The sequence below is a fragment of the Zootoca vivipara genome, chromosome 13, assembly GCF_963506605.1.
Source record: "Zootoca vivipara chromosome 13, rZooViv1.1, whole genome shotgun sequence".
NCBI lineage: Eukaryota > Metazoa > Chordata > Lepidosauria > Squamata > Lacertidae > Zootoca > Zootoca vivipara.
In genome coordinates, this window is record NC_083288.1 from 51,839,625 (window position 1) to 51,863,117 (window position 23,493).

Genomic DNA, 23,493 nt, shown 5'->3' on the forward strand with positions numbered 1-23,493 from the left:
GGGGGGGGATTTTCTTCCCTCCCCAAAGACCCCTCCCTCCCCAAACGGCCAAGCGGTGCATGGATCCAAAGGAAGGCGAGAGTTGCAGAGCTTTGCAGAGAGGAGGGGGGCAGGAGCATCTGCCCCTAGATTTGGGGGTCCCCCCTGCACCCTCCCTGCATCCCAGGGACCCCCCTTCTCCCCAATGCACCCTTTGCAAGATGAGCAGAGACTCACCGGATTCCCGGAGGCGCCAGAGATGCAGCACGTGCAAAAGAGCGAGACAAAGGCCCCTCCTCCTTTTGTAGGCAGGCAAGGAGAGGGAGGGGCTTCGGATCGGGAGCTTCTCCTCCCCCCGCCCCCACCGCCTTTATTTCCTGACCTCTCTAGGAATCCCACTCAATCCCTTTTAACCCTTGCCAAGCCAGCGCCCCCCAGCTCCCCCTCTCCCTCTCCCTCTCCCTCTGGTGGATCCTGCGCTGGGGAGTTCCACAGTTGAACTCTGCCTTGCGTGAAGAAGAGCTTAATTTTATCTGTCCTGAATCTTCCAATAATAATAATAATAATAATAATAATTTATTATTTGTACCCCGCCCATTTGGCTGGCTTTCCCCAGCCACTCTGGGCGGCTTCCAACAAACATTTAAAAATACATTAAAATGCTCTTCTTAGGCTCTCAAACCATTGACAAACCTCCTCCTCGATGAATTGGTCCAATCGTTTTCTAAAGCCATTCTCGTGGGGGTGGCCATCTCTGCCTCTGGTGGCAGGCAGTTCCGCAGATTAAAAGTGAAAAAGTCCTGTCCTGAATCTCCCATCTTCTTTGAGCGTCCACAAGTTTGAGTGTTATGGGAGAAAAACATGTCTCCGCCTTCTTTCTCCATGCCAGGCACTTGTGTATAGACTACTACTATTACTACGGTATTACTATTTATTTATTTATTTATTTATACCCCGCCATCTGGCTGGGTTTCCCCAGCCACTCTGGGCAGCTTCCGACAAAATATTAAAAACACGATAAAACATCAAACATTAAAAGCTTCCCTAAACAGGGCTGCCTTCAGATGTCTTCTAAAAGTCTGAGAGTTGTTTATTTCCTTGACATCCGGTGGGAGGGCGTTCCACAGGGCAGGTGCCACTACCGAGAAGGCCCTCTGCCTGGTTCCCTGTAACTTGGCTTCTTGCAGGGAGGGAACCGCCAGAAGGCCCTCGGTGCTGGACCTCAGTGTCCGGGCAGAACGATGGGGGTGGAGACGCTCCTTCAGGTATACTGGACCGAGGCCATTTAGGGCTTTAAAGGTCAGCACCAACACTTTGAATTGTGCTCAGAAACGTACCTGTTCCTCCCCTTTTCTCGAAACCAAAAAGTTCTCTAAACCACAAGAGGGGAGAGAGCTCTCGCACTCGGGTCCTGCTTGCGGATTTCCCATAGAGTGGTTCCTTGGTTCTCAAACGCCTTGGTACTCAAAACAACTTGGAACCCAAACACTACAGACCCAGAAGTAAGTGTTCTGGTTTGTGAACTTCCATTTTGAATGTTACACTGATGTCTGTTTGTTTTTGCTATTTATTTTGCGTTTTTGAGTTTTTTAATTTAGTTTTTGTGACTGTGAGGAACCCAGTTCAGCTACTGATGGATTGATTGTGTGACTGCAGTACATTGTTTATTGCTTTCATTTTATGGATCAATGGTCTCGTCAGATAGTAAAATCCATGTTAAACTGCTGTCTTAGGGGTTGTTTTTTAAAGTCTGGGACGGATTAATCCGTTTTGTTAACTTTCTATGGGAGAGCACGCCTTGGAACGCTTTGGTTTTGGGATGGACTTCCGGAACGGATTAAGTTTGAGAACCAAGGGACCACTGTACAAGCATGTGGCTGACCTCTGCGGGGAAAGGATGCTATTATTGGCCTGATCCAGAAGCGTAAGAAGGTCAAGTGGTACCCGGTGCGAAAAAATTCTTGTCGCCCCCTGCATTGATTTTTATTTTTTTATTTTTTGTCTGCAAAAATGGTTGTATGTTATTTCATATTTTCTTACAAAGGAATGTGGATTCTGAGCCTCTGATAACGACGGCTATGGGCAGATACTTAAATCTACAGGATGGATTGTGTTTTGGCTTGTGTTATTTTATTTATATTTATTTATTTATTTTTAATAAAATTTATTTTAAAAAAACCTGCAAAGTGATTTACCAAAACAAAAAACAAAACAAAAACACCACAGAAGTAAAATCAATAAAAATTAACAATCCTCCTTTAAAACATACAAAAGCTAAAATATTAAGATTAAAATTACTTCAACTTCCTAGTTACAGGTAGTTACAGGTAGGTAGCCGTGTTGGTCTGAGTCGAAGCAAAATAAAAAAAATCCTTCAGTAGCACCTTAAAGACCAACTAAGTTTTTATTTTGGTATGAGCTTTCGTGTGCATGCACACTTCGTCAGATACACTGAAACAGAAGCAGCCAGACCCTTATATATATTCAGAGGGTGGGGTGGGGTGATGGGCTGTAAGAGTGGTAAACCTGTTGATGGCTGTTAACGACTGCTGATTATTGCAATAGGTCCTGCATGGAAAAAACAAGGGCTGAAGCTAAAGAAAGCTTGATCATGCATAATGAGATAAGAATCCTATATCTTTATTCATCCCTGGTGGCTCCATGGTTTTAAGCTTGGTTGTTGTTTAGTCGTTTAGTCGTGTCCGACTCTTCGTGACCCCATGGACCATAGCACGCCAGGCACTCCTGTCTTGCACTGCCTCCCGCAGTTTGGTCAAACTCATGTTCGTAGCTTCGAGAACACTGTCCAACCATCTCGTCCTCTGTCGTCCCCTTCTCCTAGTGCCCTCAATCTTTCCCAACATCAGGGTCTTTTCCAAGGATTCTTCTCTTCTCATGAGGTGGCCAAAGTATTGGAGCCTCAGCTTCACGATCTGTCCTTCCAGGGAGCACTCAGGGCTGATTTCCTTAAGAATAGATAGGTTTGATCTTCTAGCAGTCCATGGGACTCTCAAGAGTCTCCTCCAGCACCATAATTCAAAAGCATCAATTCTTCGACGATCAGCCTTCTTTATGGTCCAGCTCTCACTTCCATACATCACTACTGGGAAAACCATAGCTTTAACTATACGGACCTTTGTCGGCAAAGTGATGTCTCTGCTTTTTAAGATGCTGTCTAGGTTTGTCATTGCTTTTCTCCCAAGAAGCAGGCGTCTTTTAATTTCGTGACTGCTGTCACCATCTGCAGTGATCAAGGAGCCCAAGAAAGTAAAATCTCTCACTGCCTCCATTTCTTCCCCTTCTATTTGCCAGGAGGTGATGGGACCAGTGGCCATGATCTTGGTTTTTTTGATGTTGAGCTTCAGACCATATTTTGCGCTCTCCTCTTTCACCCTCATTAAAAGGTTCTTTAATTCCTCCTCGCTTTCTGCCATCAAGGTTGTGTCATCTGCATATCTGAGGTTGTTGATATTTCTTCCGGCAATCTTAATTCCGGCTTGGGATTCATCTAGTCCAGCCTTTCGCATGATGAATTCTGCATATAAGTTAAATAAGCAGGGAGACAATATACAACCTTGTCGTACTCCTTTCCCAATTTTGAACCAATCAGTTGTTCCATATCCAGTTCTAACTGTAGCTTCTTGTCCCACATAGAGATTTCTCAGGAGACAGATGAGGTGATCAGGCACTCCCATTTCTTTAAGAACTTGCCATAGTTTGCTGTGGTCGACACAGTCAAAGGCTTTTGCATAGTCAATGAAGCAGAAGTAGACGTTTTTCTGGAACTCTCTAGCTTTCTCCATAATCCAGCGTATGTTTGCTATTTGGTCTCTGGTTCCTCTGCCCTTTCGAAATCCAGCTTGCACTTCTGGGAGTTCTCGGTCCACATACTGCCTAAGCCTGCCTTGTAGAATTTTAAGCATAACCTTGCTAGCGTGTGAAATGAGCGCAATTGTGCGGTAGTTGGAGCATTCTTTGGCACTGCCCTTCTTTGGAATTGGGATGTAGACTGATCTTCTCCAATCCTCTGGCCATTGCTGAGTTTTCCAAACTTGCTGGCATATTGGGTGTAGCACCTTAACAGCATCATCTTTTAAAATTTTAAATAGTTCAGCTGGAATATCATCACTTCCACTGGCCTTGTTATTAGCAATGCTTTCTAAGGCCCATTTGACTTCACTCTCCAAGATGTCTGGCTCAAGGTCAGCAACCACACTACCTGGGGTGTATGAGACCTCCATATCTTTCTGGTATAATTCCTCTGTGTATTCTTGCCACCTCTTCTTGATGTCTTCTGCTTCTGTTAGGTCCTTACCACTTTTGTCCTTGATTATGGTAGTCTTTGTACGAAATGTTCCTTTCATATCTCCAATTTTCTTGAACAGATCTCTGGTTTTCCCCATTCTATTGTTTTCCTCTATTTCTTTGCATTGCTCATTTAAGAAGACCCTCTTGTCTCTCCTTGCTGTTTTTTGGAAATCTGCATTCAGTTTCCTGTATCTTTCCCTATCTCCCTTGCATTTTGCTTGCCTCCTCTCCTCCGCTATTTGTAAGGCCTCGTTGGATAGCCATTTTGCTTTCTTGCATTTCCTTTTCCTTGGGATGGTTTTCGTTGCTGCCTCCTGTATAATGTTACGAGCCTCCATCCATAGTTCTTCAGGCACTCTGTCCACCAAATCTAAATCCTTAAACCTGTTCCTCACTTCCACTGTGTATTCATAAGGGATTTGATTCAGATTGTATCTTACTGGCCCAGTGCTTTTTCCTACTTTCTTCAGTTTAAGCTGGAATTTTGCTATAAGAAGCTGATGATCTGAGTTACAGTCAGCTCCAGGTCTTGTTTTTGCTGACTGTATAGAGCTTCTCCATCTTTGGCTGCAGAGAATATAATCAATCTGATTTCGATGCTGCCCATTTGGTGATATCCATGTGTAGAGTCGTCTCTTGTGTTGTTGGAAGAGAGTGTTTGTGATGACCAGCTTGTTCTCTTGACAGAACTCTATTAGCCTTTGCCCTGCTTCATTTTGAACTCCAAGGCCAAACTTGCCAGTTGTTCCTTTTATCTCTTGATTCCCTACTTTAGCATTCCAATCCCCTGTAATGAGAAGAACATCCTTCTTTGGTGTCATTTCTAGAAGTTGTTGTAGGTCTTCATAGAATTGGTCAATTTCACTTTCTTCAGCACTGGTAGTTGGTGCATAAACTTGGATTACTGTGATGTTAAAAGGTCTGCCTTGGATTCGTATCGAGATCATTCTGTCATTTTTGAGATTGCATCCCATTACAGCTTTTTCCACTCTTTTGTTGACTATGAGGGCCACTCCATTTCTGCTACAGGATTCTTGCCCACAGTAGTAGATATGATAGTCACCCGAACTGAATTCGCCCATTCCCTTCCATTTTAGTTCACTGATGCCCAGGATGTCGATATTTATTCTTGTCATCTCATTTTTGACCACATCCAGCTTACCTCCACTCATGGTTCTTACATTCCAGGTTCCTATGCAATATTTTTCTTTACAGCATCGGACTTTCCTTTCGCTTCCAGGCATATCCGCAACTGAGCGTCCTTTCGGCTTTGGCCCAGCCGCTTCATCAGCTCTGAATCTACTTGTACTTGTCCTCCGCTCTTCCTCAGTAGCATGTTGGACGCCTTCCGACCTGAGGGGCTCATCTTCCAGCGTCATAACTTTTATATGCCTGTTGTCTTTGTCCATGGAGTTTTCTTGGCAGGGATACTGGAGTGGCTTGCCAGTTCCTTCTCCAGGTGGATCACGTTTAGTCAAAACTCTCCACTATGACCTGTCCATCTTGGGTGGCCCTGCATGGCATAGCTCATAGCTTCTCTGAGTTATTCAAGCCCCTTCGCCACGACAAGGCATTGATCCATGAAGGGGTTAAGCTTGGTAATGAGTTCCATTACATTGGAACTCACTTAAGCTTGGTAATGAGTTCCAATTCAGCAACTTCTCTTTCCAGTCTGTTTCTGAAATTTTTCTGTAATAAAACAGCTGCTTTGAGATCTTGTATAGAATGTCCTGGGAGATTGAAGTGTTCTCCTACTGGTTTTTCTGTCTTGTGGTTCCTGATGTCAGATTTATGTCCATTTATCCTTTGGCGTAGGGTTTGGCCTGTTTGTCCAATATAGAGAGCTGAAGGGCACTGTTGGCATTTGATGGCATACACAATGTTAGAAGATGAGCAATTAAATAGTCCTGAGATGGTATGTTGGATGTTGTTGGGGCCAGTAATGATGTTGTCCGGGTGTATGTGGCAGCAAAGTTGGCATCTGGGTTTATTGCAGGCTCTGGTACCAGTGTCCATGTTAAGTCTGGTGGTTGTATTATTGTGGGTGAGGAGTTGTTTAAGATTGGGTGGCTGTCTGTAGGCAATGAAAGGTCTTCCTCCCAAGTTCCACCCGCCCCACCCACCCCCCTTTCCTATGCCCCTGGCCTGATGCACCACCTTAACCCTATTTTTGCCCATTATTCACCCCATCCAGCAACGACGGCAACTTTGACATTGCGCTGTCAATCAACGTCCAGGTGAACTCCAATGGGGTTGTCCGGTGGCAGCCGCCAGCCATTTACAAGAGCAGTTGCAGTATCCAGGTGAGTGAGGATTTTCTTTATAAACAATTGAATGAGATGTGGTTATAAGTAGACCATTTGGTTGACCCAGTGTTGGGGCCGGTTTTAGGCTGGATGAGGCCCTGAGCTATTGAAGGTAATGGGGCCCTTTATATGCCCAGCTGTCCTTTGTCAACAACAAATTGTCCCCGTTTTTTTGGGTTGAATACATGCTATATGGTCATTTATGGACCTGAGAGGTATCTCAAGCCATTTGCCCATGTTGCCCTGCAACCAGTCCATGCAGAATGTAGGCATCCTATATATAGAAAGGAGCAAACCCGTGATATTTTAGGGAGCAGGCTAGCAGGCGGGGCCCATGACTTACATCCTAGGAGCCGACACAACACAAAACAAAACACTGTTGCTGTATGTAGGTTTTATTTTATTTGTTTTTTATCTTATATTGTGGAAACGTGCATCCAGTTTTTTTCCCCTTAAAATTATTTGGGGCCCCTCAAGAGAGTGGGGCCCTAAGCTAGAGCTTGTTATACAGTGGTACCTTGACTTACGAAGACGATCCGTTCCGCGGCCGTCTTCGTAAGTCGAGGTCTTTGGATGTTGAAGCTCCCATTCTGAATATATAAGGTTTTATGGACATGCATGAGCAAGCACAGAATGATGGAACCAAGAGGGGGAGTGAAGTCAAGCAAAAAATTGTGGTTTGAAAATTTGTTTATTTGTTATTATAAAATCAATAAATTGCTTTTAAAAAGGAAAAAAAGAAAGGAAAATACAGATATACAGTGGTACCTCGACTTACGAAGGCGATCCGTTCCGCGGCGCTCTTCGGAAGTCGAAAACTTCGGAAGTCAAAGCATCCATTGTGTGCATGTGCAAAGTGCGATTTTGCGCTTTGCGCATGCGCAGAACGCACACACAGTGAAAATACTTCCGGGTTAGCGGACTTCGGAAGACGAGGCATTCGGAAGTCGCGGTACCACTGTACAGAGCATGTCAGTAAATTTAAAAAAATAAATAACAGCCTGGACTTTTTTTCCCCCTCTCTTTTTTGGGGCGTGTATGTGGGGGGCAGGTGACCTACTTCCCCTTCGACTGGCAGAACTGCACCATGGTTTTCCGCTCGAACACTTACGACACCTCGGAAATCACCCTCCTTCACCCACTCGGTGAGGACGGGCTGGAGGTGAAGGAGATTATCATCTACGAGAACACGTTTATTGGTGAGGAATGGTGGGTTCTGGGGAAATGCATGTGGCGGGGGGCTGGCTAGATGAGGAAGGGTAAAACCAGCCTTAGGACACTCCCCCCCCCAAGGGATGACACAGAAGACAACTTAGACACACACACACACACACCCCGATTGGAGCTGTGGGTCACTGTAGAACAGTCTGGAAAAGGGATGAGCTGGGAGGTGCTAGAACAGGGATAGGCAACCTAAGGCCCGGGGGCCGGATCAGGCCCAATCGTCTTCTCAATCCGGCCCACGGACGGTCCAGGAATCAGCATGTTTTTACATGAGTAGAATGTGCGCTTTTATTTAAAACTAGCTGGCCCGGCCACGCGTTGCTGTGGCTAATCCCTGTGACTGCCCCCACCCTGCCCCGATCCATGATCTACGTATTCTGTTTGTGGAGGAGGTGGAGGAGGAGGAGGAGCTTTGGGAATTATGCCACTGGAGGGCGCTGTTTTTGTTTGTGTAAAAACAGGTTTTTACCTGTGCAGGTATGAGATGTGAGCAATCCGAGGTTATACAAACACTCAGGTAGTGGCATGGTCCGTTGTGTCCAAATTCTAGGACAATCGAGCGGTTTTGGAGAAAAGTGGAGCCCACAATTCGGCCGTTTTTACATTTTTATATATATAGATGCATCTCTAGGTTATTTGTGGGGCATAGGAATTCGTTCATTTTTTTCCTCCAAAATGTAGTCTGGTCCCCCCACATGGTCTGAGGGACCGGTCCCCTGCTAAAAAAGTTTGCTGACCCCTGTGCTAGAAGCCCTTTTGGCATGCAAGCTGTATAGAAATTCAATAATACAGTGGGATTTTGGTTCTCAGACTTAATCCGTTCTGGAAGTCCGTTCCAGAACTAAAGCGTTCCAAAACCAAGGCACCGTTTTGCATTACTTTCCCATAGAAAGTAATGCAAAACGGATTAATACGTTCCAGGCTTTGAAAAACAACCCCTAAAACAGCAATTGAACATGAATTTTACTATCTAACAAGACCATGGATCCACAAAACAAAAGCAATAATCAATATACTGTACTATAAAATAAATAAGACAGTCGTGTAGATGATACAAAATAAAATTATTTTTATTTTCTTATCTGCACTGATGATAGTCATTGTTTGGAGGGGGGGGGGCTTTTATCCATTTCCGCAGTCACACAATCGATCCATCAGTAGCTAAACTGGCACAAAAACAAATGAACCGAGAAAGCTTCAAAAACGAAAATGCAAAATAAATAGCAAAAACAAAAGCACAAAAACTTAATCCGTTTCAGAAGTCCGTTTGACTTCCGAAATGTTCGAAAACCAAGGCACAGCTTCTGATTGGTGCAGGCGCCCCGGAAACAATAGCCGACAGCCACATTGGATGTTCAGCTTCCGAAAAACGTTCAAAAGCCAGAACACTTCCGGGTTTTGGGGGTTGGAGAACCAAGGTACCACTGTAATAATATTTACAAAATTGGACTATCATGTCTGTGCCCGAGGGCATTCCCACCACAAAAGGAGGTATGTTCCTCTATCCATTGTATGCGGAGAGCTCAGTCAGTAAGGCATAGGGCCCTTCATCTCAGGGTCGTGGGTTCGAGTCCCACATTGGGCAAAAGATTCCTACATTGCTGGGCGTTGGGCTACATGACCCTCAGGGTCCCTTCCAAGAGTTCTAGGACTCTTATGATTTCCACATCCTCTCTAATAATAATAATAATAATTTATTAAAATCTGGAGCTGTTTTTCTCTTTGACATCTGATGGGAGGGCGTTCCACAGGGCTGGTGCCACTACCGAGAAAGCCCTCTCTGCCTGGTTCCCAGCAACTTGGCTTCTCGCAACGAGGGAACCGCCAGAAGGCCCTCGGTACTGGACCTCAGTGTCCCGGCAGAACGATGGGGGTGGAGACGCTCCTTCAGGTATACTGGGCCAAGGCCCTATAGGGCTTTCAAGGTCAGCACCAACACTTTGAATCCAGGCCGTTCATTCAATTAGTGATTGAAATTTATTATGGTCCCAGACCAGATTTGCATGCCAAACTAAGCGAAAATTAAACACAATAGAATTAAGTCTGAATTAACAATTGAATATTTCCAACAACTGGAAGATTGATTGGAGGTGATATGGGGCAGTTGAGCGGGTGTGTAATGCCAGGATTCGTTTACCTCCTTGCTACAAGGTTTGTTGTGTGAGGGGGGAAATATGAGTAGTAGGAATAATAATAATAATAATAATAATAATAATAATAATACTTATACCCCGCCCATCTGGCCGGGCCTCCCCATCCACTCTGGGCTGCTTCCAACAGGCTATTGAAAACACAATAAAAGATCAAACATTAAAAACTTCCTTAAACAGAGTCCCTGTGACCGATGTGTGCAGAGTAAATTAACAAAAGAATCGCCTGGATTCAAAATTCTGGGCTAAACTCGCCCTCCAACAGCAGAGAATGCCCAGTAGCAGAGTTTGGATTCACAAAAGTCAAGCAGTAGTATAGTGTCAGGAATAAATGTTGTTAGATCCTTTTATCCCGTTTAGTTGCATACTGCACTCCCCTCTTTCTAGTCCTCTTGCAACGAAGAGACAACAGTTAAGTAAGTTTAAAATGCTTTACTTACAAAACGTTCCAAAGGTCAGATTCGTGCATTTACCCAAGCAGCAGCAAGGAGAACACAGGCAGAATCCTCTCAGAATTGCAGAGAATACAGAAAGCTTGCTTAGGCTTACTTCATTATTTGCATGGTAAGGAGAGAGTGAGAGAGGAACAGGAAGAGAAGGCTTCACTTCCTCCCTCACCAGGGGGAAGAGGGGGTGTGACCTAACTGAGTCTAGGAACACAGCTCTGTTGTCTTAACCCCTTCATGCACTAACTAGGAATCATGCATAGTTGCGTTTGACCGCAATTTCCTCCAAGTTAACTTCCTTTCTGCCTTTTCCTTTGGCAGACAACGGGCAGTGGGAGATCCGGCACAAACCGTCCCGCAAGAACACCCTCCCGGGAGACCCCCTGTACGAGGACATCACCTTCTACCTCATCATTCGGCGGAAGCCCCTCTTCTACCTCATCAACGTCATCATCCCTTGCATCTTGATTACCATCCTGGCCATCTTTGTCTTCTATCTCCCGCCAGATGCTGGTGAGAAGCCAGGAAAAAGAGACACCCCAGCCTCTGGGGGCTGCCCTCTCCGACTCTTGAGCGACACCTTCAGGCTGTTAGGTGTTATTACACCCTGTGGGATGGGTGTCAGGCTCAGCTAAGACGCCCATCCCACAGGGTGTAATAACACCTAACAGCCTGAAGGTGTCGCTCAAGAGTCGGAGGCGTCTTAGCTGAGCCTGACACCCTTCTCAATAGGGGAAAGCGTTTGGAAAAAGGCGAGAAACACTGAGTGATTCCCTTAGGGCAGTGGTCGCGAACCTATGGCATGCGTGCCAGAGGCGGCACTCAGAGCCCTTTCTGTGGCCACATGAGCTGTGTTATATGCCAATCCCAGCTCCAGAGCTATCTTGAGCCCTGAACGAGGCTCGGTAACAGAAGCGCCGCCCTTTTCCTCTTATGGGACGGCGGACGTCTTTACCTCACGGCTAAGGAGCTGCTCAGAACGGGAAGGGAACAGCCTGGGTGCTGCAAGATTTAATCTCTGCAACAAAAACAACAAAAACTCTGCACTTGCACTATATAAAACCCTACTCAACAGAAAGAAATATGATTTAGAAGACGATAGACAAAAATGGAATCAAGAATTAGGGGTACAGATAACAATTGATATATGGGAGTCAAGTATAAAATCAACAGAAATAGCCTCTATGGATCTAAGACTGAGACTTATTCAACAGAAAATAATGTTCTGATGCAACAGGGATAACAACAACAACAACAACAACAACTTGTTATTTATACCCCACCCATCTGGCTGGGTTTCCCCAGCCACTCTGGGCAGCTTCCAGCAAAAAATTAAAATACAATAATTTATTAAACATTAAAAGCTTCCCTTCAGATGTCCTCTAAAAGTCTGGTAGTTGTTTTTCTCTTTGACATCTTGTGGGAGGGCGTTCCACAGGGCGGGTGCCACTACCGAGAAGGCCCTCTGCCTGGTTCCCTGGACCTCAGTGTCCGGGCAGAACTATGGAGGTGGAGATGCTCCTTCAGGCTGGACCGAGGCCGTTTAGGGCTTTAAAGGTCAGCACCAACACTTTGAATTGGTGAATATTAAAATAAAATAATTCATCGAATATTAAAAGCTTCCCTAAACAGGGCTGCCTTCAAATGTCTTCTAAAAGTCAGATTGTTTATTTCATTGACATCTGATGGGAGGGCATTCCACAGGGCAGGCGCCACCACCGAGAAGGCCCTCTGCCTGGTTCCCTGTAACCTCACTCCTCGCAGGGAGGGAACCGTCAGAAGGCCCTCAGAGCTGGACCTCAGGGTTAGGGCTGAACGATGGGGGTGGAGACACTCCTTCAGGTATACTGGGCCAAGGCCCTATAGGGCTTTCAAGGTCAGCACCAACACTTTGAATCCAGGACCGATGTTATATGGTCTCGGCGGCCACTCCCCAGTCCCTCAGTGTCCGGGCAGAACAATGGAGGTGGAGACACATATACTGAACCGAGGTCATTTAGGGCTTTAAAGGTCAGCACCAACACTTTGAATTGTGCTCGGAAACGTACTGGGAGCCAATGTAGATCTTTCAAGACTGGTGTTATGTGGTCTTGGCGGCCGCTCCCAGTCACCAGTCTAGCTGCCGCATTCTGGATTAGTTGCAGTTTCCGGGTCACCTTCAAAGGTAGCCCCACGTAGAGCGCATTGCAGTAGTCCAAGTGGGAGATAACCAGAGCATGTACCACTCTGGCGAGACAGTGTGAGCAGGGAGGGTCTCATCCTGTGTACCAGATGGAGCTGGTAGACAGCTGCCCTGGACACAGAATTGACCTGCGCCTCCATGGACAGCTGTGAGTCCAAAATGACTCCCAGGCTGCGCAGCTGGTCCTTCAGGGGCACAGTTACCCCATTCAGAACCAGGGAGTCCCCCACACCTGTCCGCCCCCTGTCCCCCACAAATAATACTGCTTATGTTCTCCCCCGCCTCCCTTCTGCAGGTGAGAAGATGACCCTCTCCATCTTTGCCCTCCTCACCCTCACCGTCTTCCTGTTGCTGCTGGCCGACAAGGTCCCGGAGACATCCTTGGCGGTGCCCATCATCGTGAAATACCTCATGTTCACCATGATTCTCGTGACGTTCTCTGTCATCCTCAGTGTGGTCGTCCTCAACCTTCACCATCGCTCACCGAACACCCATGAGATGCCCTTTTGGGTGCGACAGGTATGGGGGGGGAGATGGACTGGGGATTCGACACTAAAATTTCTTCTTTCGCGATTCCTTGTAGCCGAGTAAGATCCACGAACATGGTTTTAACAACGAGTCTGTAAGTGACTGTGGAGGCCAATTCTGGATCCACACGTCCTTCCACAGTGGGGACATAGGTTTCCGGGTGGGAGTTGATCACGGTGTGGATTTGCCAAACATGCCTTCCTCTTAGCATGTTTCTCCCTTGCGTCCTGAGTTCCAGCATCTTCAAAGCCCATGACTCCTTTGGTAAAGGCTGTTAATAGAATCATAGAGTTGGAAGAGACCACAAGGGCCATCCAGTCCAACCCCCTGCCAAGCAGGAAACACCATCAAAGCATTCTTGACATATGCCTGTCAAGCCTCCGCTTAAAGACCTCCAAAGAAGGAGACTCCACCACACTCCTTGGCAGCAAATTCCAGTGTCGAACAGCTCTTACTATCAGGAAGTTCTTCCTAATGTTTAGGTGGAATCTTCTTTCTTGTAGTTTGAATCCATTGCTCCGTGTCCGCTTCTCTGGAGCAGCAGAAAACAACCTTTCTCCCTCCTCTATATGACATCCTTTGATATATTTGAACATGGCTATCATATCACCCCTAACCTTCTCTTCTCCAGGCTAAACATACCCAGCTCCCTAAGCCGTTCCTCATAAGGCATTGTTCTCCAACTGGAGCGCTCGCAGGCCAGTGTTTCCCAGCTGTCAGCGTTTATACCGTACTACATTTTTTTAGATTTGCCTTGAGAGTCTTTGAACCTCTTTTGTTGGCCACCAGCATTACGCTTTCCATGTTTAAGTTCGGAATAGAGGAGTTGCTTTGGAAGACTTGCCTGGAAATGTACTTTCTCTTCCTCCCTCCCTTCTTCTCTAGATCTTCATCCACAGGCTCCCCCGGTATTTGGGCTTGCGGCGCCCCAAGGCAGAGACGCTCCTCAAACCTGCACCCCCCCACCCCAAACAAGAGATTGTGGTGAAAAGCAACCGCCGGACGGACGAGTATTTTATCCGCACCCCTGCCTACGATTTCCTGTTCCCCAAACCCAACAGGTGAAAGAGGCCCTGACCTAGTGTCAGGCAATTTGACGCTGGAAACAGGGAGGCTGGGAGGAATGAGAGAGGTTGTTGCCAGGTAGTTCTGAAATGGTGGCGGTGGGAATTGGAGGGGGGGGAGATTCCCCTTATGGGTTCAATTATGGAGACTCGCCCCAGACTCCCAATCGGTCAGACTTCATTCAGGACCGCGTTGCCGGGTAGAGTCCAAAGAGCATTCCTGATTACCTCACAAATTGCAAATCTGATTTGGTCACATTGACAGTACAGTGGTACCTCGGTTTATGAACACAATTGGTTCCGGAAGTCTGTTCATAAACTGAAGCGAACTTTCCCATTGAAAGTAATGGAAAGTGGATTAATCCGTTCCAGACAGGTCCGCGGAGTACTTAAACTGAAGCGTTCATAAACTGAAACATGGGTGTAATTGGTTCCGGAATTCTGTTCATAAACTGAAGCGAACTTTCCCATTGAAAGTAATGGAAAGTGAATTAATCCGTTCCAGATGGGTCCGCGGTGTTTGTAAACCGAAAATTCATAAACCGAGGTGTTCATAAACAGAGGTTCCACTGTAAAGCCAATCCAGAGGGTTTCAAAGCCCATGGAGAGCGAGGTCCACCATTTCTGTATATAATGACTGTAAAGTAAGTTTACAGTAAAGTAAGTACGTTTCCGAGCACAATTCAAAGTGTTGGTGCTGACCTTTAAAGCCCTAAACGGCCTCGGTCCTGTATACCTGAAGGAGCGTCTCCACCCCCATCGTTCTGCCCGGACACTGAGGTCCAGCACCGAGGGCCTTCTGGCGGTTCCCTCGTTGCGAGAAGCTGTTGTGACGTGGGGTTTGTGATTTCAGCTCTCTTGACAAAACATGCTGGAGACAGTTCTCTAGTAACAGCTCTTTATTAAAGTGAACAAGACTGAAGACTGAGGAGAGGAAAGCTACATTTATAGGGACAGGGGACTAGCTAGGAAGGGATACATTTTGGAGGGAACAATATCACGCAATCACAGTGCTGCCTTTTGGAGGAAACCAATAAGACAGAGGATCCAAATACAGCAGCTTAAATGAACCAATAGTAGCTGTACCCTCTGGGACCAAAAGGCAGTTACTTTATCCTAATGCAAATACAGACAATAATAATACAGATATAAAATCCTTTGACTCAATACACAACACCCCTCCCCCCCTAGTGAGCACAGCAGACGTAATCCCTCAGGTACTGTGGGGTCCTACAACTTCTACCTGATCTCCTGACAACAGGTGTTGCAGGTTCTGGATTGGGTGTTACCTGTGGTGGAGGGGCTGCTATAGGGGTTTCATCAGGAACAGAGGGAGTCCCAGACATCTCAGGGTCCCCGACCTGTACCTCGTCATCCTGAGGACTAGCAGACCCTGGTTCATTTGCTGAAGCCCCTGGTGACTGCACCTCTGGACCATTTTCACTCTGGTCTCGCAGCTGTGCGTCATTAGCCAGGGATGAATTATCTGACTCCTCCCTGCTGAGCGCCCGGCGCCTCAGCTGATCTATATGTCTCTTCCAAACTTGCCCATTTTCCAAGGTCACATAATAGGACACAGGTCCACTAGCCCGGGTGATCACACCAGCCACCCACCGCGGACCTCGTGAATAGTTCCTCACCCAGACCAGATCTTCAGGGGCGAGATACCTTGTTGTGTCAGTCTCAGCCTGGGGGGTTGCTCTTGAATTACGGTTTGGCATTTTATCTGGGTGGACATAATCCAGCACCGTTACCAGTCTTCTACCTAAGAGCAGCTCGGCTGGCGACTTGCCCGTCGCAGTACACGGCGTCGCATGCTGCAAAAATAACATTCGCGCAATGCGAGCCGACCAGTTACCCTCCATTAAGCGCGCAATGGATTCTTTGGCTGTTCTTACCATGCGCTCAGCCTGCCCATTGGAGGATGGGTGAAAGGGCGCGGATGTGACCCCTCTTATGAAGTTATCAGCCAAGAATGCCCTGAATTCTTGGGATACAAAAGCTGCCCCATTATCTGATACAATGGTCTCAGGTAACCCGTGGGTAGCAAACAGCTGCCTCAACACCTTGATTACGGCAGCTGATGCCATGCTAGGGACCATCGCCACTTCTAACCATTTGGAATATGCATCAACGATAACCAAAAAGACCTTCCCTTGGAATGGCCCCGCAAAATCTATGTGCAGCCGGCTCCAGGGAGTCCTGGACTGCTCCCACCAGTGGACTGGTGCTCTGGCCACTTCTGGCCGCACCTCTTGGCATGCCTTGCATGTTCGTACCCATTGTTCTATGTTCTGGTCCATTCCAGGCCACCACACATAACATCGGGCTAGCGACTTCATCCTGACCATTCCCGGGTGTCCCATGTGAAGCGTCTCAAGAACCCTGTTTCTCAGTGGTGCTGGGATGATCACCCTATCTCCCCATAGGAGACAACCCTTATGCATGGACAATTCGTGCTGCCTTGTCGCATAAGGCCTGAATTTTTCTTCATGCGGACCACCTGGCCACCCCCTCCCCACCCAAGTGAGCACACGGGAGAGAACAGCATCTTTCCTCGTTTTCTCAGCTATATCCGTAGCTGTTACAGGAGCCCCCGGAAGTGTTTCTAGCATCATAATGTGCTCCGCCGGAGCAGGATCCTCATTGCTCCCGCCAGGAAGGGGCAAGCGACTCAGCGCATCAGCATGGCACAATTGTTTCCCCGGCACATGGGTCAAGGTGTACTGGAACCCATTCAGGAATATTGACCAACGCAACATTCTGGGGGAGAGAATTTGTGGCGTTTGTTTGTTTGGGTTGAACAACCCTAACAGTGGTTTGTGGTCCGTTTCAATGGAGAATTGGCGACCGTACAAATAATCATAGAACCTTTTGATTCCGGACACAATAGCCAGTGCCTCTTTATCAATTTGAGCATAGTTGCGCTCCGTGGGCGACAACGTACGGGAATAGAAAGAGATGGGCTTTTCCGACCCATCCGGTTCCCTATGACTCAGCACAGCCCCCAGACCGTATTGAGAGGCATCACATGCCAGGACCAGCGGCTTTGACTCATCATAATGAGCAAGGACGCTCCTGCTACTCAGCATTCCTCGCAAGGAGTCAAAAGCCTTCTGCTGCTCCCGCCCCCATCGCCACACATTCTTTTTCTGCAATAGTCTATGTAATGGTTCAGCTACCGAAGCTTTCTGGGGTAAGAACGAATGATAAAAGTTAATAAGTCCCAGGAATGACTGCAACTCCGTCTTGTTCTGTGGTCGTGGTGCCTCGATGATGGCCTTAATCTTAGCATCTGTGGGGTGGATGCCTGATGCATCAATTTTAAACCCCAAGAAATCCACCGTTGGCACCCCAAAACTGCATTTTTCCTTTTTCAGTTGCAACCCCACCTCCTTGAACTTGAGCAACACTGCACGGACACGCGCAACCAGTTCCTGTGGGTCTTTTCCAGCAATCAAAACGTCATCAAAAAATGGCAAGACCCCCGGCAGACCTCTTAACAGGCGTTCCATGAGCCCTTGAAAAATCCCTGGGGCCACACAAACTCCGAACTGTAATCTGTTAACTCTGAACGCCCCTTTATGTGTGACAATAGTCTGTGCTTCCGCTGATTGTGGGGTTACTGGCAGCTGTTGGTAAGCTTGTGCCAGGTCAATTTTGGCGAACACCTTGCCCCCAGCCAGTTTAGCCAACAGATGTGATACAACTGGAATGGGGTATGAGTTTCCCCTGAGTGCCTTATTGATAGTACATTTGTAATCTGCACATATCCTGACTTCCCCATTTGCTTTAAGGGGCGTGACGATTGGAGTCTCCCACTTAGCAGAGTCCACGGGTGAGAGAACTCCCTGCTTGACCAATTTATCCAGCTCTGCCTCGATCTTGGGTTGCAGTGCAAATGGCACTCGCCTTGGTTTGAGTCGGATTGGAGCCACCCCGGGGTCCAACTCGAAGTCAACTGGGGGCCCTTTATAACAACCCAGTTTTCCATTAAAGAGACCAGCAAATTCCTTGCATAATACCTCGCTCATCTCAGGGCAGGTTTGGATTGAATTAAGCCCTGAGATACTCAGTCCCAGGGCAGGGAACCAGTCAGTGCCCAGGAGACTGGGGCGACTGCCCTTCGCAATCACCAGTTTGAGTACAGCCTGTTTGTCCCGGAACTGTACTCTCACGGCACACATTCCCATAACATGGATGCGGCCTGCTGAGTACGACTGCAAGGTTGCCGGGAAGGGCTCCAGAGGGGGCAACTTACCCCTGAGGAAGAATGTCTTCGCGGTCTGGTCCGACACGATGGTGAATGCAGATCCGGAGTCCACCTCCATGTCGCACTGCTGACCCTCAATCTTCACCTTGACGTGTGCCTTGCCTTGCGCTGGAAACTGCACGGCCCTCCCATTGATCTCCGTTACGTAGTGGCAGTCCTTTAGAAAACGAGTTGCTGTGGGCGGTCTGCGATGCTCCAGTCTAGGTGCTCCTGTCGCTCCCGACGCCGCCGATCTACAGACCCTGGCGATGTGACCCGTCTTTCCGCACGTCCGGCAGATAGCATCCCTGAAACGACAACTCTTCCTTCCATGGTTTCCGCCACAACCTGGGCAACTGCCTCGGCGATCTCTGTGCACTGTGCAGGCCTGACGCACCGACTCAACCCCACGGACTGGGCTCTGGCTTGGAGTAGCCTCTAGCTCGTCCATGGCATGCGCAACTTCTATCTGTGGCTTAGTGGCCTTGCGACTGGCATCAAGCTCCTCTCTTTCATAATTCTCCGTGGCGGTGGCCTCCTTCAAGGCTGAAGCAAGGGTAACCTCTTCTTTAGCCACGATGCGTCTTCTGGCTTTCTTGCTGCTCAGACCACCAATAAACCGATCCAGGAGAGTCTCTTCCAGATTTTGGAAGCCGCAGTGCTGAGCGAGCTTCCGGAGTTCAGCCAGAAATGCGGATACAGACTCCCCAGCATGCTGCTGCCTCTTATGGAACTCCATCCGCCGGGCCATCTTGGTCTCAGTAGGCGCCAAGTGGCTTGTTAGGCAGGCAAGAATATCTTGGAGAGATGTCTCACTCAGCTTCGCTGGAGCAAGTAATGCCTTGGCTAGCTTGAAGGTCTCGGGCCCACAGTAGCTCAGGAATGTGGCCCTTCTTTTGCTGGCATCGGTGATCCCTTGAGCCACTGCGAAGAACTCGAAGCGTTCGACGTAGTCTTCCCAGGTGTGGGGCTCTGATGGCTGGAAGGGCTCCAATACCCTTGGACTCTCCATTGTCCTAGCGGGCAGGGTCGTCTTCTCAGCTGGCCAGTGAGTCTTGTTCTCAGCTGCAATCCGGACTCTGAGGCAGGGTTGTGTTTAACCGCTCCTCAGCATTCCGGATCCCACCTTCGTCGCCAGTTGTTGTGACGTGGGGTTTGTGATTTCAGCTCTCTTGACAAAACATGCTGGAGACAGTTCTCTAGTAACAGCTCTTTATTAAAGTGAACAAGACTGAAGACTGAGGAGAGGAAAGCTACATTTATAGGGACAGGGGACTAGCTAGGAAGGGATACATTTTGGAGGGAACAATATCACGCAATCACAGTGCTGCCTTTTGGAGGAAACCAATAAGACAGAGGATCCAAATACAGCAGCTTAAATGAACCAATAGTAGCTGTACCCTCTGGGACCAAAAGGCAGTTACTTTATCCTAATGCAAATACAGACAATAATAATACAGATATAAAATCCTTTGACTCAATACACAACAGAAGCCAAGTTACAGGGAACCAGCCAGAGGGCCTTCTCGGTGGTGGCGCCTGCCCTGTGGAACGCCCTCCCACAAGATGTCAAAGAGAAAAACAACTACCAGACTTTTAGAGAACATCTGAAGGCAGCCCTGTTTAGGGAAGCTTTTAATGTTTAATAGATGATTGTATTTTATTATTCTGTTGGAAGCTGCCCAGAGTGGCTGGGGAAACCCAGCCAGATGGGTGGGGTATAAATAAATAAATAAATAAATAATAATAATAATAATAATAATAATAATAATAATAATAATAATAAGGAGTTTACTTACTTAAAGTCTTGCACTCATTTTCAGCACCCAACATCAGCAAACACAATGCAGGTAAAAAAATACTTCTGGGTTACAAAATGCATACAGTAGTTAAATAGTAAAATTCTGTCTATGCTCAGGGAGAGACATCCCTCCCAATCAAATATATGGTGCAAAACGACAGAGAGGGGGGGGTAAGGGTTTATATCTCTCGTTTCTTCCAACCACTGCAAATGACATCACACTGAGTTCTCTCTCTCTCTCCATCAATCACATTCCTATGGACTGAGTCTGCCTATCTAGGAATTCCCATCTCTGTGGTTGTTAGCCCCTAGACCAGGGGTCAGCAAACTTTTTCAGCAGGGGGCCGGTCCACTGTCCCTCAGACCTTGTGGGGGGCCGGACTATATTTTGAAGGGGGGAAATGAACGAATTCCTATGCCCCACAAATAACCCAGAGATGCATTTTAAACAAAAGGACATATTCTACTCATGTAAAAAACACGCTGATTCCCGGACCGTCCACGGGCCGGATTGAGAAGGCGATTGGGCCGGATCTGGCCCCTGGGCCTAAGTTTGCCTACCCATGGTCTAGACCAGGCATCCCCAAACTGCGGCCCTCCAGATGTTTTGGCCTACAACTCCCATGATCCCTAGCTAACAGGACCAGGGGCCGGGGAAGATGGGAATTGTAGTCCAAAACATCTGGAGGGCCGAAGTTTGGGGATGCCTGGCCTAAACTTACTAATTAACAAGAATATGCCTTGTTAGGTTTGACTGCAAATCTCCCACAGGTTCCAGCCAGAGGCATTCCCCACGGATATGAAGAAGTACATTGAGGGCCCCAGTCAGTGCCTCGCGCTCCCGCCGGACTTGAAGGCTGCCATGGAAGCCATCACCTACATTGCAGAGCAGCTCCAAGAGCAGGATGACTACGACGCGGTGAGTTCTTGCGGAAGAAACCAAGCGTTCTGGGGAAGGGGGGAAGGATCTGGGCGTGTTTTGCCTGGATAAAGGGAGACGGGGACATACCTGCCCAGTTGCTGTCAGAGAAATAAGGGACCGGTCCGGAAATAGCAGACCGGAAGTAGCGCTGCAGCCATTTTGGAACTGGGCAGAGCAGCATCAAAAGTCACTTCTGAGCATGCTCCGCCCAGTTCCAAAATGGTCGCCGCGCCAGAATAAACCGGGGGAAAACAAAAAAATCCGTTTTTTCAGCTAGGAACAGCTGGAAAAACGGGGATTTCCCGGGGAAAACGGGAGACTTGGCAGCTAAGGACGGGGATGAGAGACAATAGCCACCTTCAGATATCGGATGGGCTGCCACACGGAAGAGGGAACAAAGGGGTTTCCGGAGGGCAGGACCCCCAAACCCCACATATTCAAGTTACAAGGGAGGGGATTCCAGCTAAACACTAGGAAGAACCTTCTGAGGGTCCGAGCTGTTTGGCTGCGGAACAGACTCCCTCTGAAGGTGATGGGCTTCATGGGAAGTTTTTATGCCAAGGTTGGATGGACACCTGTCAGGCCGCTCCGATTCCTGCCTTGCAGGGGGTTGGGCTGGATGGCCCTTGGGGGTCCCTCCCCATTCTACTGTTCTGTGATCCGCTTCCTCCTTCCCTTGCAGCTGAAGAAGGACTGGGAATACGTCGCCATCGTGGTGGACCGCCTCTTCTTCTGGACCTTCATCATCTTCACCACGCTGGGCACCTTCAGCATCTTCCTGGATGCCAGCTTCCACCTGCCCCCCGAACAGCCCTTCCCCTGAGCCCACGGCCTCCTTTGCCAAACCGGAATAATGTGTCGGGTGCTCCTTCCACGGGGAAGGCCTGTGAACCGTTGACTCCCACTGGCAGCACACAGCAACGGGATGTGAAGAACATGCTCATGTCCACATCCCTTTGGAGTGGGTCTGGGGAGCCTCAGGCCTGTGGGTCAAATAAAGCCCTCTAAGCCTCTCTATCCAGACCCTAGGGACTCTCCATCCTCAAGCCACGCCCTTGCTGGGATTCCACAAGGCCACACCCTCCCCTCAAGACACACCTACTGGGATTCCACAAGGCCACACCCTCCCCTCAAGCCACACCCACAGGGACTCCACAAGACCACACCCTTTCCTCAAGCCACACCTACTGGGATTCCACAAGGCCACACCCTTTCCTCAAGCCACACCCACTGGGACTCCACAAGGCCTACCCTCCTTAAGCCACACCCCACAGGAACTGTACAAGGCCACACCCTCTCCTCAAGCCACACCTACTGGGATTCCACAAGGCCACACCCTCTTCTCAAGCCACACCCCACAGGGACTCTACAAGGCCGCACCCTCCTTAAGCCACACCCACAGGAACTGTATAAGGCCACACCCCTTCCTCAAGCCACACCTACTGGGATTCCACAAGGCCACACCCTCCCCTCAAGCCACACCCCACAGGGACTCCACAAGACCACACCCTTTCCTCAAGCCACACCCACAGGGAGTCCACAAGGCCACACCCTTTCCTCAAGCCACACCCTTGCTGGGATTCCACAATAACACACCCTTTCCTCAAGCCACACCTACTGGGATTCCACAAGGCCACACCCTTTCCTCAAGCCACACCCCACAGGGACTCCACAAGGCCACACCCTTTCCTCAAGCCACACCCCACAGGGACTCTACAAGGCCACACCCTCCTTAAGCCACACCCCACAGGAACTGTACAAGGCCACACCCTCTCCTCAAGCCACACCCCACAGGGACTCCACAAGGCCACACCCTTTCCTCAAGCCACACCCACAGGGACTCTACAAGGCCACACCCTCCTTAAGCCACACCCCACAGGGACTGTATAAGGCCACACCCTTTCCTCAAGCCACACCCCCACTGGGACTCTCACTGGGTGACGTTTGGCCAGCCACTGCCTTTCTCAGCCTAGCCTACCTCACAGGGTTGTTGTGGGGATTAAATGAGGAGGGGAGGGAGGACCTTGAGCTCCTTGGAGGAAACGGTGGGATATAAATGCAACAAATAAAGAAATGAATAATCAAACTCTGTCCTGAGACTCGATATGAATTTAAGAGACTGGGGGGGGGGGGCTGCCCATGACCTCCCTGCCCGCCTCCCGGCTTGAAGAACACCTGGGCTCGGCCTCCCTTGCAGGGGGTCACTTTGGGTGGGCATCGCAAGGAGAAATCTCAGCGTGGAGTTTAGATGCCAAAGGGACGGATCCAGGTTAAAGATTAGTGTGTGGGGGTTCAGGGTTGCCATCATCACCATCTAGTTAAAGACTAAAC

General features: G+C 48.4%; 1 protein-coding gene across 1 annotated transcript in view; it reads left to right on the forward strand.

Annotated features, from left to right (window-relative positions):
• The window catches only part of CHRNB1 (cholinergic receptor nicotinic beta 1 subunit), a 46,136-nt gene extending 23,897 nt beyond the window's left edge, over positions 1–22,239 (forward strand). The window contains exons 5-11 of the mRNA XM_060281933.1: positions 6,482–6,590; positions 7,645–7,792; positions 10,735–10,926; positions 12,891–13,114; positions 14,009–14,184; positions 21,012–21,159; positions 21,845–22,239. Of these exons, the coding sequence (XP_060137916.1) occupies positions 6,482–6,590; positions 7,645–7,792; positions 10,735–10,926; positions 12,891–13,114; positions 14,009–14,184; positions 21,012–21,159; positions 21,845–21,985 (1,138 nt within the window). The 3' untranslated portion in view covers positions 21,986–22,239. The remainder of the gene's footprint in view (positions 1–6,481; positions 6,591–7,644; positions 7,793–10,734; positions 10,927–12,890; positions 13,115–14,008; positions 14,185–21,011; positions 21,160–21,844) is intronic.
• The last annotated feature ends 1,254 nt before the right edge of the window (positions 22,240–23,493 follow it).